Source organism: Rhinopithecus roxellana, chromosome 9 (genome assembly GCF_007565055.1).
Source record: "Rhinopithecus roxellana isolate Shanxi Qingling chromosome 9, ASM756505v1, whole genome shotgun sequence".
Classification (NCBI taxonomy): domain Eukaryota; kingdom Metazoa; phylum Chordata; class Mammalia; order Primates; family Cercopithecidae; genus Rhinopithecus; species Rhinopithecus roxellana.
Genome location: NC_044557.1, coordinates 1,696,148 through 1,708,780, shown reverse-complemented (window position 1 = coordinate 1,708,780; position 12,633 = coordinate 1,696,148). Strand labels below are relative to the sequence as shown.

Below are 12,633 nucleotides of genomic sequence, written 5' to 3'. Positions count from 1 at the left end.
GTATATGCCAAAAGACTTTAGGAGACAATAACAGATACTTTTAAATAAATAAAATAAGTAAGCATGTGAGTAAATAGTAAAAGCTTTTGTGGTCAGATAAGTTGTGAAACACTGGGTTATACAATTTTTAAAGGATTTCTATATTGCAGAAATCCTTTTATATGCTGTTGTCAGAAACTTTCACAGGCCAAAGTGCACTGTGACTACGTTATTCTGTCACACTGCTAATATTTGAGACTGAGTAATTTATAAAGGAAACAGTTTTGGTTGACTCACAGTTTACCATGGCTGGGGAGGTCTCAAGAAACTTACCATCATGGCGGAAGGGGAAGCAAGGAAGTCCTTTTTCACATGGTGGCAGGAAGAAGTGCAAAGTGAATTTTGGGAGAAGCCCCTTATAAAACCATCAGATCTCTAAGAACTCACTCACTATCGTAAGACCAGCATGAGGGTAACCATCCCATGATTCAATTACCTCCTACTGGGTCCCTCCCCTGACACATGGGGATTATGGGAACTACTGTTCAAGATGAGATTTGGGTGGGGACACAGCCAGACCATATCAGTGACTGTCAAAGAGGGGCCATTGCTCTCAAACTCTGATTACTTCTAGGATGTCTCCAGCTACTAATATACCATGGAACATGTGTTTTGCAAAAGGAATTGGTGTTAGAATGGGATGGACTTATGCCCTGATAACAGCTATGAAATCTCAGTGGCTGAGCACAAGAAAGGTTTATTTCTTGTTCACATTACATGTCCAGCATAGGCCAAGCAGGCCAGGGCACTCAGCTCAAGGTGCCCACTGGAGCAGCCAGGCTAGGAGAGACCCTGAGAACTTCATCTGAGAGCTTCTCACTGCCTGACCCATCTCTTCTCACATTTCATTGGACAGAGCTAGTCACATGGCCCCACCTACCTGTCCCTATACTCAGGAAGGAAAGCAACTGGATATGGTAAGGTTGGTAACCTCAACTTCAGCACTCTATTCAAATGCCAGTTTTGCACTTTGTTAGCTCTTTGACTTTTATGCATAAAATAAGGGCGGGTAGTCTTTAAAGTTTCTGCCAGAGACAGAAATGTTTACTGAACAATTTAAGTTACTTCCCATGTTCTCCAGACCTCTTAAAGTCAGCAGGAGCCATGTGACTAATTCTGGCCAATGAGATGTGAGGAGAAATGAAGCGAGTCACCCTGGGCCAAAGCAGTTAGAGGCCTAGACTTGGTTCTCCAGTTCCTTTTTCCTCCCCTGCCTGGTGACTGAGGAGTATGCATGTTCCAGATGTTGAGGCCATAAGATGGTAGAGCCTCTGTCCCCCAGGTTCTGGCTGGCTGTGTGGAGCAGAGACATCTTTTCACCTGAGTAAAATATATAATATAGGTGAGAAGAAGTAAGTTGTGTTGTGTTAGGCCCTGGGGATGTTGAGGTTGTTTCTGCAGTGTAAGCCTAGATTTTCCTGGCTGATATAGGCCTTTCTAATCCTCGATTTTCTGTAATTTGACAAGGGTTTTCTTATTCTCTCACAAGCAAATATGCATTCCTTAGGATGAGAGTGGGATTTTTCAAAAGAACATCCAACCCTGTCATGGATTGAATATATTATGAAACAAACGTGTGTCTAACTGCAGTGTGGGGTGACCACGGGGATGGCATTGCCAAGACTTAGATCACGATCAAAGCAAAGTCTAGGCAAATGCAGACCAGTGATGAAAGCTTTAAAGAATGCAAAAAGTATTTACTAAATCAGAATGCTTCAACAGGGACCCATTCGGAAAAATATATGGAAAAGAAACAGGAGGAAAATATGCTAAGGAGAGAAATATCACCCATGATTGAATCTCTCACAGCTATGTAAATTCCATATTCAGGTGCCCAAAACACTGCTCATGATATCTACCAAAGAATAACAGTATCGTACAGTATCAAAATTAAAAGCAGAAATAACTATCTTCAAGGTACATATAATCTAAGGCAAAAAAAAAAAAAAAAAAAAAAAAATCCCGACGTGGCTTTTGCCCAAAGTGTGTCTTCAGCTATGATACAGTCTGGGCTCTTTGTGCTCTTCACATCTAAGCCTTTATTCTAGAGTCTTACAGACCTGTGGTCATTCTACTTATGCTATTCTCCTCTTTGATCTCAAAGCTCTGATGAGTTTTACATCTCGGCTTTCTTACAGAGGAGCTCCAAATAGTCTCAAGCTAACTCTCCATTCTTCCTATTTAGGACTTTTCAACATGATGTAGAACAAGATTCTGACCAGCTTGATAGCAGTGGGATGTTTCACTGGTGCAAACCAAGCTCTTTGGACAAGGTGACTCTGGTAGGTGATCTTGCATCATCAAATCTCAAATAAGATAAAGCATTTCTTAGGGTAAATGATGTTCCTATGTTAGTCATAAGCACCTGTCACTTTTCTTTGTAAACTATGAATTTGTCAAAAAAAGAAAAAAAAATCCGTATCCCTCACCAGCCATGTGAATAATATACAAAGTAACACATGAGGCATTTGACAAAGCCTACATGAGTAATATGCTGGAATTTCAAACAATTATATGTCTTCAACTATTTCCTCTCTCCTTTAACAGTTTAGCTGACTCAGTTATTCAGAATAATGTTTTCCTGAAGTTTTGCTGTTTTCCTAGTAAATCTAATTAATTTAAATGCACCAGGGAAACCTACTGTTTACAAGGACTCTGCAGTCTTTTTTCTTTTTTCTTTTTTTTTTTTAAGTAAATAAGAATTTTTCTAATGTATTGGTTTTGAAATTTGGATTTTCTGTAGTGGTTTTTCTTAAAGTTGGCTCTACTTAGATTTAACACATTAGCCACAAATATGCCTCCTAAACACTTCATACAACCAGGGTGAATCTTTGTAGATATTACAGTCATGTCCTTGTCTCTCTTCTCAAAGAGACAAACTAACTCAACTCACAGAAATACCTGCAACTAAGATGGAAAAAGTCTTGTATCCTAACCCAGGGTCTGGCACCTGCTTTCTAGATGCCCACCTACTGTAATTTTCTGGAGTTGGAAATTCAAGTATAATCTTAGTGGTTTACCTTACAAGTAGTAGCTGATAAATTTAACTAATAAAAATGATTGTTTGCATGCTGTATGAACCCTACATATATTTTTATATATGACTAATTGATACTTATATATATTTTCTTGCTTTCCAAAAGTAGTTTAGTTCACTTTTTTGATAAATGCACACATGCATACATACACATCTTTGTGACTCAGTGCCAATGTCCTGACAGAATATATTTCAACTTTTGTAAAAGCATGATCCATCATTTGATCAGAAACACAAAACTGTCAGAGCTGTCATACCAACTGGAAGACTACTAGGGTTGCTGAAACTCACCATTTTAGCAATTATGTCTTATTCTGAACTATACAAAATAAACATCCGTTGAGCAGGAAGACAAACATATTTTCAGTGGGAGGCAAATCTTTAGAAAGGTTAGGAAGTTGGTTGCAGATTGAGACATTTGAGACCAAAGGATGGAAATAGCAGAAGTTTTATTAGATCATATTTATTAAGAATGCAGACAGGTTGCCATGATTGATATTTCCCTTATGATACTTGATATGGAATATAGTTCAGAATACCAACTGAGTCTTTCGTTAACTTTAGGATGCCTTTTAGTTTTAAAAATGCTAAGAAATTTGAAATGTGTGCCCCTAGGAAAGAAATATCTGGATTGCAAAATTTGAGGAGCCTTTAAACTTGGTTTCATCTGCAAAAGGGTCAAGTAGAAATGATCAATTTAAGTTACTTTGAACAAATAGGACATCCTCCCCTTCCTCCAATAGCCACCATCTTTCTTAATCAGGAGACAGTTTTGTGCCACAGTTTCTTGGAGAAATTGCCTCTCTAGCTGTGCCCATTAATGCACTCTGCCATGTATCTTGTTTCTAATTGTTTAGTTCTACTCAGAAGAGCAATTGTTGGACTTTAGACATGTTACATTAAATACAGTTAGAGGCTTCAATATTCAAGTTAAAACTAATCGGATTAGCTAGAGACAATTATTTAATAGATTTGGTTAAGATTCATATCACTCTAGGAAGGCTCTCCAGGCAAGTAGCTTTATTTCCCCTCGCAGGGAGATCCCTCTTGGAAGGAGGGTACAGTACAGTATTCCCAGTATATGCTAATTTGGTAAACTTTTAATTGTTGAAATGTCAGATGCCACTTGTTTATCCTTTTAAATTTCATCAATGCCTGTTTCATAGAAGATTGCCATTTAACCGAGCAAAGAACTGGCATAAAGAAGAATGATATATCCATTTGAAGTGTTCTGAGTCTTTGTGTGTCTAGGAATGTAGGAAATGCTCATGCTGAAATTTAAATACACTTAACTTACTCTGTACCAGCTTCTAAGTGTCCTCCTTTGAAAATATAGAAATTCAATAACTTTTAAATTTGATTGATAGTTATTGAACAACTTTTAGTGAATTAAGAAATAAACACTTTCAATATATTATGTCCTACAACAAAATTAACTCTTTGTTTTTTTTTTTCCATTTTATACACAAAGAAATTGAGAACCAGAGAAGTTAAGTAATTTGCTCAGTCATATATCTAACAATAGAACCAGAATACAAAATCATGTCTTCTGACTCCGAGTCCAGGGTTCTCTCTGTCACATCTCAGTGCTCTTAAGAGGAGACATTAGCCGTACTCTGAAAGAAACCACACACAGGCTTAAGATAAGTTTCCCACAGGAATATCATTCTTTAAAAGTTACATTTATTGTTTTTATGGGTCTCTGTAACTGTGGGAGAAACCTAAATATATTCCTTACATATTGTTTTGTTTTCAACTTAGAGACACAGGGACAATGTTAACAATTGGCAATGCTGATAGTAGTATGAGACATATTCAAATGTTTGAGATCAAATGAAATTTTTTTATTATACTTTAAGTTCTAGGGTACATGTGCACAACGTGCAGGTTTGTTACATATGTACACATGTGCCATGTTGGTGTGCTGCACCCATTAACTCTTCATTTACATTAGGTATATCTCCTAATGCTATCCCTCACCACTCCCCCAACCCCATGACATGGATGAAGCTGGAAACCATGATTCTGAGCAAACTATCACAAGGACAGAAAATCAAACACCGCATGTTCTCACTCATAGGTGGGACTTGAACAATGAGAACACTTGGACGCAGGATGAGAAAATGAAATTTTTATAATATTTCTTTTTCTTTTATGCATTTTGTTTGATGAATTTCCTTGCTGCAGGAGTCTATAGAAACAGTTCAGTGTATTCAACTGAACCATATGAAATTGCCACTGTTCAACCATTTTTGACCTATAAAAAGGCAAATTCATATGGTTCAAATTAATGAATGAAAACCCACTGAATACTGCAATATGTTATACAGCTTGCTGTATAACACTAAAAGACATAATTTAGCATTTAATTTGGATTGTCTTATGTTTTCACCGAATTTTACTGTGGTACATACAAGGCTAAAAATATGTAATAAAAATCAAGAAATATTTTCTCCATTTGGTCCAATGATTTCACACCCTGAAGAATGATGCTAATCTGAGTTTTAGTTGATACACTCCAAGCTAATAGAAAACTAAAAAGAGAGTGAAATAAAAAAGAAATTCCACAAAAAAAGTAAAAGGTGTAATTGCACCACTTACGCATGAGTTCTGTTTTTTATAAACAATTTGCAAAATTCTATTCACCTTATGAAAGTAGGGCTGTGGATGTACCTAGAAGAATTGGGAGGAGGACGGCAGTCCATTTGGAGGGATTCTCATCTTGTTTATAAAAATGACCAGACTCTGGAATCCTTATCCTTAGGAACGAACTCGCAAGTCAAAACATAAGTTTCGGAACCACATTGTAGCATGTGTATTTGGAGATGCCCATTCAGCCCTGATAGGGCTTCGGAACTTTGTAATGCCCTTGAGAGCCAGCAACTATACCAGGAATGAGCTGAAGGACATAGTGTTCGTTGGGTCTCTGGACTATCTACAGAGAGAATGGCGATTTCTCCAGAATTTTCCCCAGATATACATTCTGCCTGTAAGTATCATATAAGGAATAGTTAATAATTATAAGGATTTCAATATTAATGGGACTAGAATTAATAATGATAATGATATTGCAGTTCTACAGTGCTTGCCAGATGCCAGAAACTGTTCTAAATATTTTCCCTATATTAATTCATTTAATCTCAAAACCACCCTATGGGTAGATGTTAAATTTATTGAACTTTAAGCATAGGAAGAGTAAGTAACTTGACCAAGATTGCACAGCCAGTAAGTAAGTAACAAAATTAGGATTTAAATCCAGATGTTGTGGCTCTTGAGTTAATGCTTGAATCACCATGTTTTATGGTCTTTGTACAAATAAGAATTTCTCTGCATTTCTGAGTCTGATTATAATTTAATGGTTACACCTAAGCTAATACTGGCCAGCCTTTGTGCTCTAACATTTTCATCTTTTCTGGAGACATTTTATATGAACCATATAATGCCACATGGTCCCTGACAGCTGTATGGAGGGATTTTGCTTATGTGGTATTGTGGTTGCAACTATATTTTCCCAGAACATGCGTCCCACTCTATGCCACCATTTCACTGGTTGAGGAGTCCATTATGTGCACTGTGAAATGCACCAAAGCATTTCATTTTCATGAGATATGCACCAAAGCATTTTCATAATGCTGGCAACATATTTGAAAGTAATGGCAAAAACCATGGTTACTTTTGCACCAATCTAATGTAAGGAATATTTTTCAAATTTCAAAAATAATTCTCTCAAGAAGCAAATTGCATTTGCTTTTTAAAAAAGCCACTGTAAAGTTCCCTGTACTACCTCTCCTGCTTAAGTCCATTGAAAGGCAGAAAAAAAAAAAAGAGCAAATCTGATCCAGCTAGTGTTAGGAATTACCACTATATTGGACTCCAACCTACTGGAAGACAGTACCAGATCGATCTCTGTTTTCCCACCAAAGAAAGAAGCAACTGCCACCTTGCTAGTTAACCCAGAGAGTACAAGTAGGGCCAGCTGTTTGTACTAGCAATATTGTGAGGATGCACGTTTTGCCTCTAGATCCATAACCTCTCTTTTCTCTGAGTTTTTTTCCTCATCGCTGTTACCCTGACCCTACTCTCTTCTTCCACCTGAGTCAGTGGCGTGGACTTATGTTCCTCCCTCCCCACTCTCCTCTGTCTCATCCAAACTTGCTTTCAGGAAAGAATCTATGAAACTTATTCACACTAAAATATTAATGTTTGATAAGGTTAAATGTATCAGATATGAGGTAACTAAGTTTTAAAATCAAATCAGTGAAGGTTGGAGCTCAATGCTGAAAAATTACATCACTTGAGCCATGATATAGCATCCCTCCATCAGACAAGTGCCTCCTCTCTCTGTTTTCCTCTCATTAGGGATGTGCACTTTATTCTGCAGACCTCCATGCGGCCAACATAGAGCAATGCTCCATGTGTGTTGTCTTGTCCCCCGCATCCAAGCCATCAAGCAGCCAGACTTTGGTAGACACAGAAGCCATCCTGGCGACCCTCACCATCGGATCTTTGCAAATTGACTCCTTCTCTGACTCATCACCCTCAGTGTCAGGTGAGAACAGCACCCCTGAGAAGAAGCTAGGACATATGGAAAAAGAAAAGAGAATTAACTCCTCTTTGAAGTATTTTAATTATGGGGAGCAGGAGGGTGGGCCAAATGTCCTCTGAGGTCCCTTCCAATCCTGAGAATCCTATAGTAGAAATAGCCCACAGTTCAGGGCTCTGGAATTCTAAGTCAAATGGATAATGGTATGCATCTTCTAAATGGAATGCACTTAACACAGGTTTTTTATTTTTTCATTTTTAAGGAAAAAACACAATTTTGAAATGTTATCATTTTTGTTGTTAGTGAACATAGCATGTGGGATATTATTTTAATTAATGAGGTACTACTATAGTTATTATTATTATGAAATTCTCGTTGGATCTTATAGATCTAATGCAATCAAGTTAAAATTGTTAGTTTTGTGGTTGAGAGAATGAACCATGATTCTCTTTTCCTTTTTGAGATGGTTTCAGTATATGAATTTTAGAAGACTAAGATCTTTTGTAACATCTATAGACTAAAACTGTCATACTTCAACTTCAGACTAGAAGGAGATGGTGAGGGAAATTCAAGGGTCTTTCCAGGATGGGGATCGTGTCTTTTTTCCCTTTGTATTTCTCTCAGTGCCTATTGCAATTACTGTCACTTGGTTGATGTTTAACAAATACTCGTTGAATTGCAGCAAATGAGCCTGTGACACCTGAGGTGCTTCTGCACATTTCAGTGTGCCCAAAATGTGCCTATGGTCAATCCCCATGACACAATTGTGATTTTCCTTCTTCCTCAAAATGGGAAAAAGCTTATACATTAGTCTATTTCTAAAAATTGACTACCATCCCCTCAACCTAATCTAAAAGTACTGTTACTAAAGAATTTTCTGTATCTAAAACAGATTTCCAATTCAAGAAATAAAAGTAAGTCATGATTGGAATCCCTTGGATCCAGCTATGTTCCTTGGGGACAATTGATTCTCTCTATCAAGATCAGATACTCAATCCTTGGGCCATGCAACCTCTGACCACAGCTGTCCCACTTTGCATGGCACTTGAAGAAGTTAGCATTGAAGGCATTGCAAGGCTTTTCATGATAATGACTATGGATAAAAATGTTCATGATTCAAACTGGGAAACCAAAAGTCTCTCTCTGACTCTTAGACACTGTTGCTATGCAAGAAAATATAAGGTTATTGGCACAAAGGAATAAAACAGTAATCTAATCTTTGGTGGGCAAACTGAGCTAGCTGTTAGACAGACCTTCACTAAGCAACCAATCCCAACCCAGAGACCAGGGTTTCAGGGTGTTTTCCAAAGCAGAGCTAATAACAAGGCACTTCATGAATATCAAAGTGCCATGAGCAGCCAGACTCAGGAGGGGTGAGCCCTACCTCTGCTGAGCAAATCTAAAGTTCCATAAAAGTGCTGTTTTGTTCTGCCATAGGAATCCTTAGCTTAGCAATTAGGGACACTCCTTGGATTCACTCATTTGTGTGTGTGTGTGTGTGTGTGTGTGTGTGTGTGTGCATGCTGGTAACTGTCCATAATTGGACAAAGAACAAGTATTCACTTTAAAAGCAGTATAGGCAGGGTGCGGTGGCTCACGCCTGTAATCCCAGCACATTGGAAGGCCGAGGCGGGGGGATCACGAGGTCAGGAGATTGAGACCATCTTGACCAACATGGTGAAACCCTGTCTCTACTAAAAATACAAAAATTAGCTTGGTGTGGTGGCTCTTGCCTGTAATCCCAGCAACTCGGGAGGCTGAGGCATGAGAATTGCTTGAACTCAGGAGGCAGAAGCTGTAGCGAGCCGAGATCGTGCCACTGAACTCCAGTCTGGTGACAGAGAAAAAAAAAAAATGTTTATAAATCCATATACAATGAAAATGTATGCACAATATAAGCCCAGGGTAACTGACAACACCATAAGTCATTTAGTTGATGGTCTAGGTGAATAGTTCTTCCTGTTATTACTATTATTGAAATTTCACCTTCTTTAGGGACTAGAAAAAACATAAACCTATTATTTTAATTTTAGTTTCCTTTATATCTAGTGATTTTCCTACTTTATTCATTAAATCAACAAAAAAAAATATTGATTTTTTATGATATGTCGGGTACTCTGTCACAGGCAAGAAGGTTGCCCTTAAAGGAGAAGCTGACTGGTTTTGGGGGAAGGAGGTTGAGGAAAGAAAGAAAAAAACTTGGAAAGACAAAGAGAAAAGAAATGGAAGGAATGTCAAAGTATTTGAGTCATTATGAGTATGAGTGTGCTTAAGCAAAAAGATGAAAAGAAAAGGTTAGAGAAGAATGTGCTAAGTTGGGCTTGTTTATGGGATCATACCCATTTGTGTGATGGGGAAACATAGATCCAGATGGGCTCTAAGGACCCACCTAATGAAGCGCTTATCTGGCACTGTCACATCGGTGAGGTCACATTTTAAGAACATTTTGAGGCAACCTATGAATAGCAAAGGGCTGTTACCCAGAATCTTCCCCAACTACTCTGGCATCATAAGTCTCTATTTGGAGTTTGTATTAATGTAGAAATTCCCAATCTTCACAGAAGCCTGTTTGGCTTTCTTAATCATTCTTCTCATTCCATAATAATACTCCTCTTCCACCATACGTAAGAGGTAGAACCAGGAATACACTCCCCCAAGAACTGAAATTATAAAGGATTGTGAGATTCTACCAGGAGGCAGAAAGCATCGTCCACAATGAGCACTAAAATAAGATTTGCTGGTAGGCAGTTTTCTATCACTTTCACTCGGGGATAGAGTGTTTCTCAACCAGTGGCAATTTGTCTCCTGAGGTCACCTTACAATGTCTGGAGGCAGTTTTGATTTTCACCACTGTGGGAATGCTATCACCATCTAGTGGGTGGAAGTCAAAGATGCTGCTAAACATCTTTCAATACAGCCTCACACAATTAGAAAATGTCAACAGTACCAGGTGGAGAAACTCTGCCCTAACCTATCTGGTGACCCCTTTGAGGGATCAGTGGGCGTTTCCACATCTTCATAGTCATGATAAACATAAATGTGAAGCCAAGCTAGGACCACCAAGGCTATTCCTTGCAGAAATTCACCCAGGGAAATTGGATGGGGCAGGGAGGTTTGGGGGAGCAGCAGAGTGAGGACTTTCTGAAGGATCAGTGAGAATGCCAGGCCTCCTGGACATCTCCATGGGAAATTTTAGGTTTTTCCGTAATACTCTAATTACTGCCCTGTCACATCACAAGGAGAACAGGCTGGCAAACCTAGGTACTGAACTAAATAATCTGTGGCATAATCTAAACATACAACGGTAATTAAGCCTGACAACTTAATATGCTACTGAAATTTAAATGTACAGAAGTAATCTACAATTAAGCAATCTTTTGTAATAGCACCCTGCCAGGCTGGAAGATTTCAGGTATAATACTGTGTACTATTAGGTAGCAAAAATATTGACATTAGTAAAATGTACCCAGGCTATGATATGACACATTCAAATTAACCATTGCTAGAAAAGGAGATGGAGTTAAGGTGGAAATTCAGTTGCTGTCCTTCAGGCGGCATCAGAAACAGATTTTCATACAGCTGCTTCAGCTGATGTGAATGTGTCTGTACCCAATTAGAACACTGGATTCTAAACATCAGGATATTTCAAGTCCTTTATTAGCAGAGAAATGGAATCAGAAAGTGGGGTTCAAAGGGGGATTTCCCCATACAGAGGTTTCCCCTTTGTAGAAAACTGATTTCAATATTTTATTGAAAATTCCAGTCAAACCTTGTATATCTTAATAGGGCTACAACTTAAGTAGGTACCCTGAAAAAGGGTATGGGCTTTGAAGTTGGTACTGGTCAGGCTGTGAAGCCTCCTCCATTATTTACAAGCCATGTGATCTTGGGCGTGGTATGTAAATCCTGGTGGCAGTTTTCTCATCGTCAAAGGTGATCTCACTATGGTTAACTCACAGAGTACATGTAATAATCATGTAATTCTTTTTTTTATTTTATTTTATTTTTTGCAAGTGATTTAACACAGAAACTTTATTATTGAAATTATTCTCATTACAGCATATAAAATAGCCAATGCCTAATCATGCCTAAAGGAGAAAAAAATAATCCTGTAAAACATGATTATAAGAGTATTTCCTTTATTTTACAAAGGCACTCTTTTTCTTTTTTTTTTTTTTCTTTTTTTTTATTTATTTATTTTTTTATTTTATTATACTTTAAGTTCTAGGGTACATGTGCATAACGTGCAGGTTTGTTACATATACCAAAGACTTGGAATCAACCCAAATGTCCATCTGTGACAGATTGGATTAAGAAAATGTGGCACATATACACCATGGAATACTATGCAGCCATAAAAAAGGATGAGTTTGCGTCCTTTGTAGGGACATGGATGCAGCTGGAATCCATCATTCTTAGCAAACTATCACAAGAACAGAAAACCAAACACCGCATGTTCTCACTCATAGGTGGGAACTGAACAATGAGATCACTTGGACTCGGGAAGGGGAGCATCACGCACTGGGGCCTATCATGGGGAGGGGGGAGGGGGGAGGAGGGAGGGATTGCATTGGGGAGTTATACATGATATAAATGATGAATTGATGGGTGCTGACGAGTTGATGGGTGCAGCACACCAACATAATCATGTAATTCTTATCTCTTTACAGTGTCTATTGCTTACAGCAGCCAGAGATCTTTTACACATATTCATCGGATAATCTCATTTCTTTACTTTAAATTCTACAATGTTGACCCATGGCGATTAAAGGAAAATCTAGGATCTTGCAAGCCAGCAGGGAGCTTTGATTCTCTCTTCCTTCATCCTGTTCACACTGGCTATTACCCACCATGGGTTCTTTATCATAACCCTTCTGCCAGGATGACCTTTCCTTTTTCCTCAGATTCTGTCCCAATGTCAGAGAAGCCCCACTTTGGGGCCTTATCTAAAGTCATGTCTCCAAACTCAATGACTATCCTCTGAAATTTGGGGTTTTCTCATACTCATCAATAT

The 12,633-nt window shown here is 38.3% G+C and overlaps 1 protein-coding gene across 1 annotated transcript in view; it reads left to right on the top strand.

Annotated features, from left to right (window-relative positions):
• KCNU1 (potassium calcium-activated channel subfamily U member 1) overlaps positions 1–12,633 on the top strand; it is a 165,036-nt gene that overhangs the window by 125,967 nt on the left and 26,436 nt on the right. Inside the window, exons 20-22 of the mRNA XM_030937901.1 lie at positions 2,225–2,321; positions 5,841–6,065; positions 7,436–7,625. Of these exons, the coding sequence (XP_030793761.1) occupies positions 2,225–2,321; positions 5,841–6,065; positions 7,436–7,625 (512 nt within the window). The remainder of the gene's footprint in view (positions 1–2,224; positions 2,322–5,840; positions 6,066–7,435; positions 7,626–12,633) is intronic.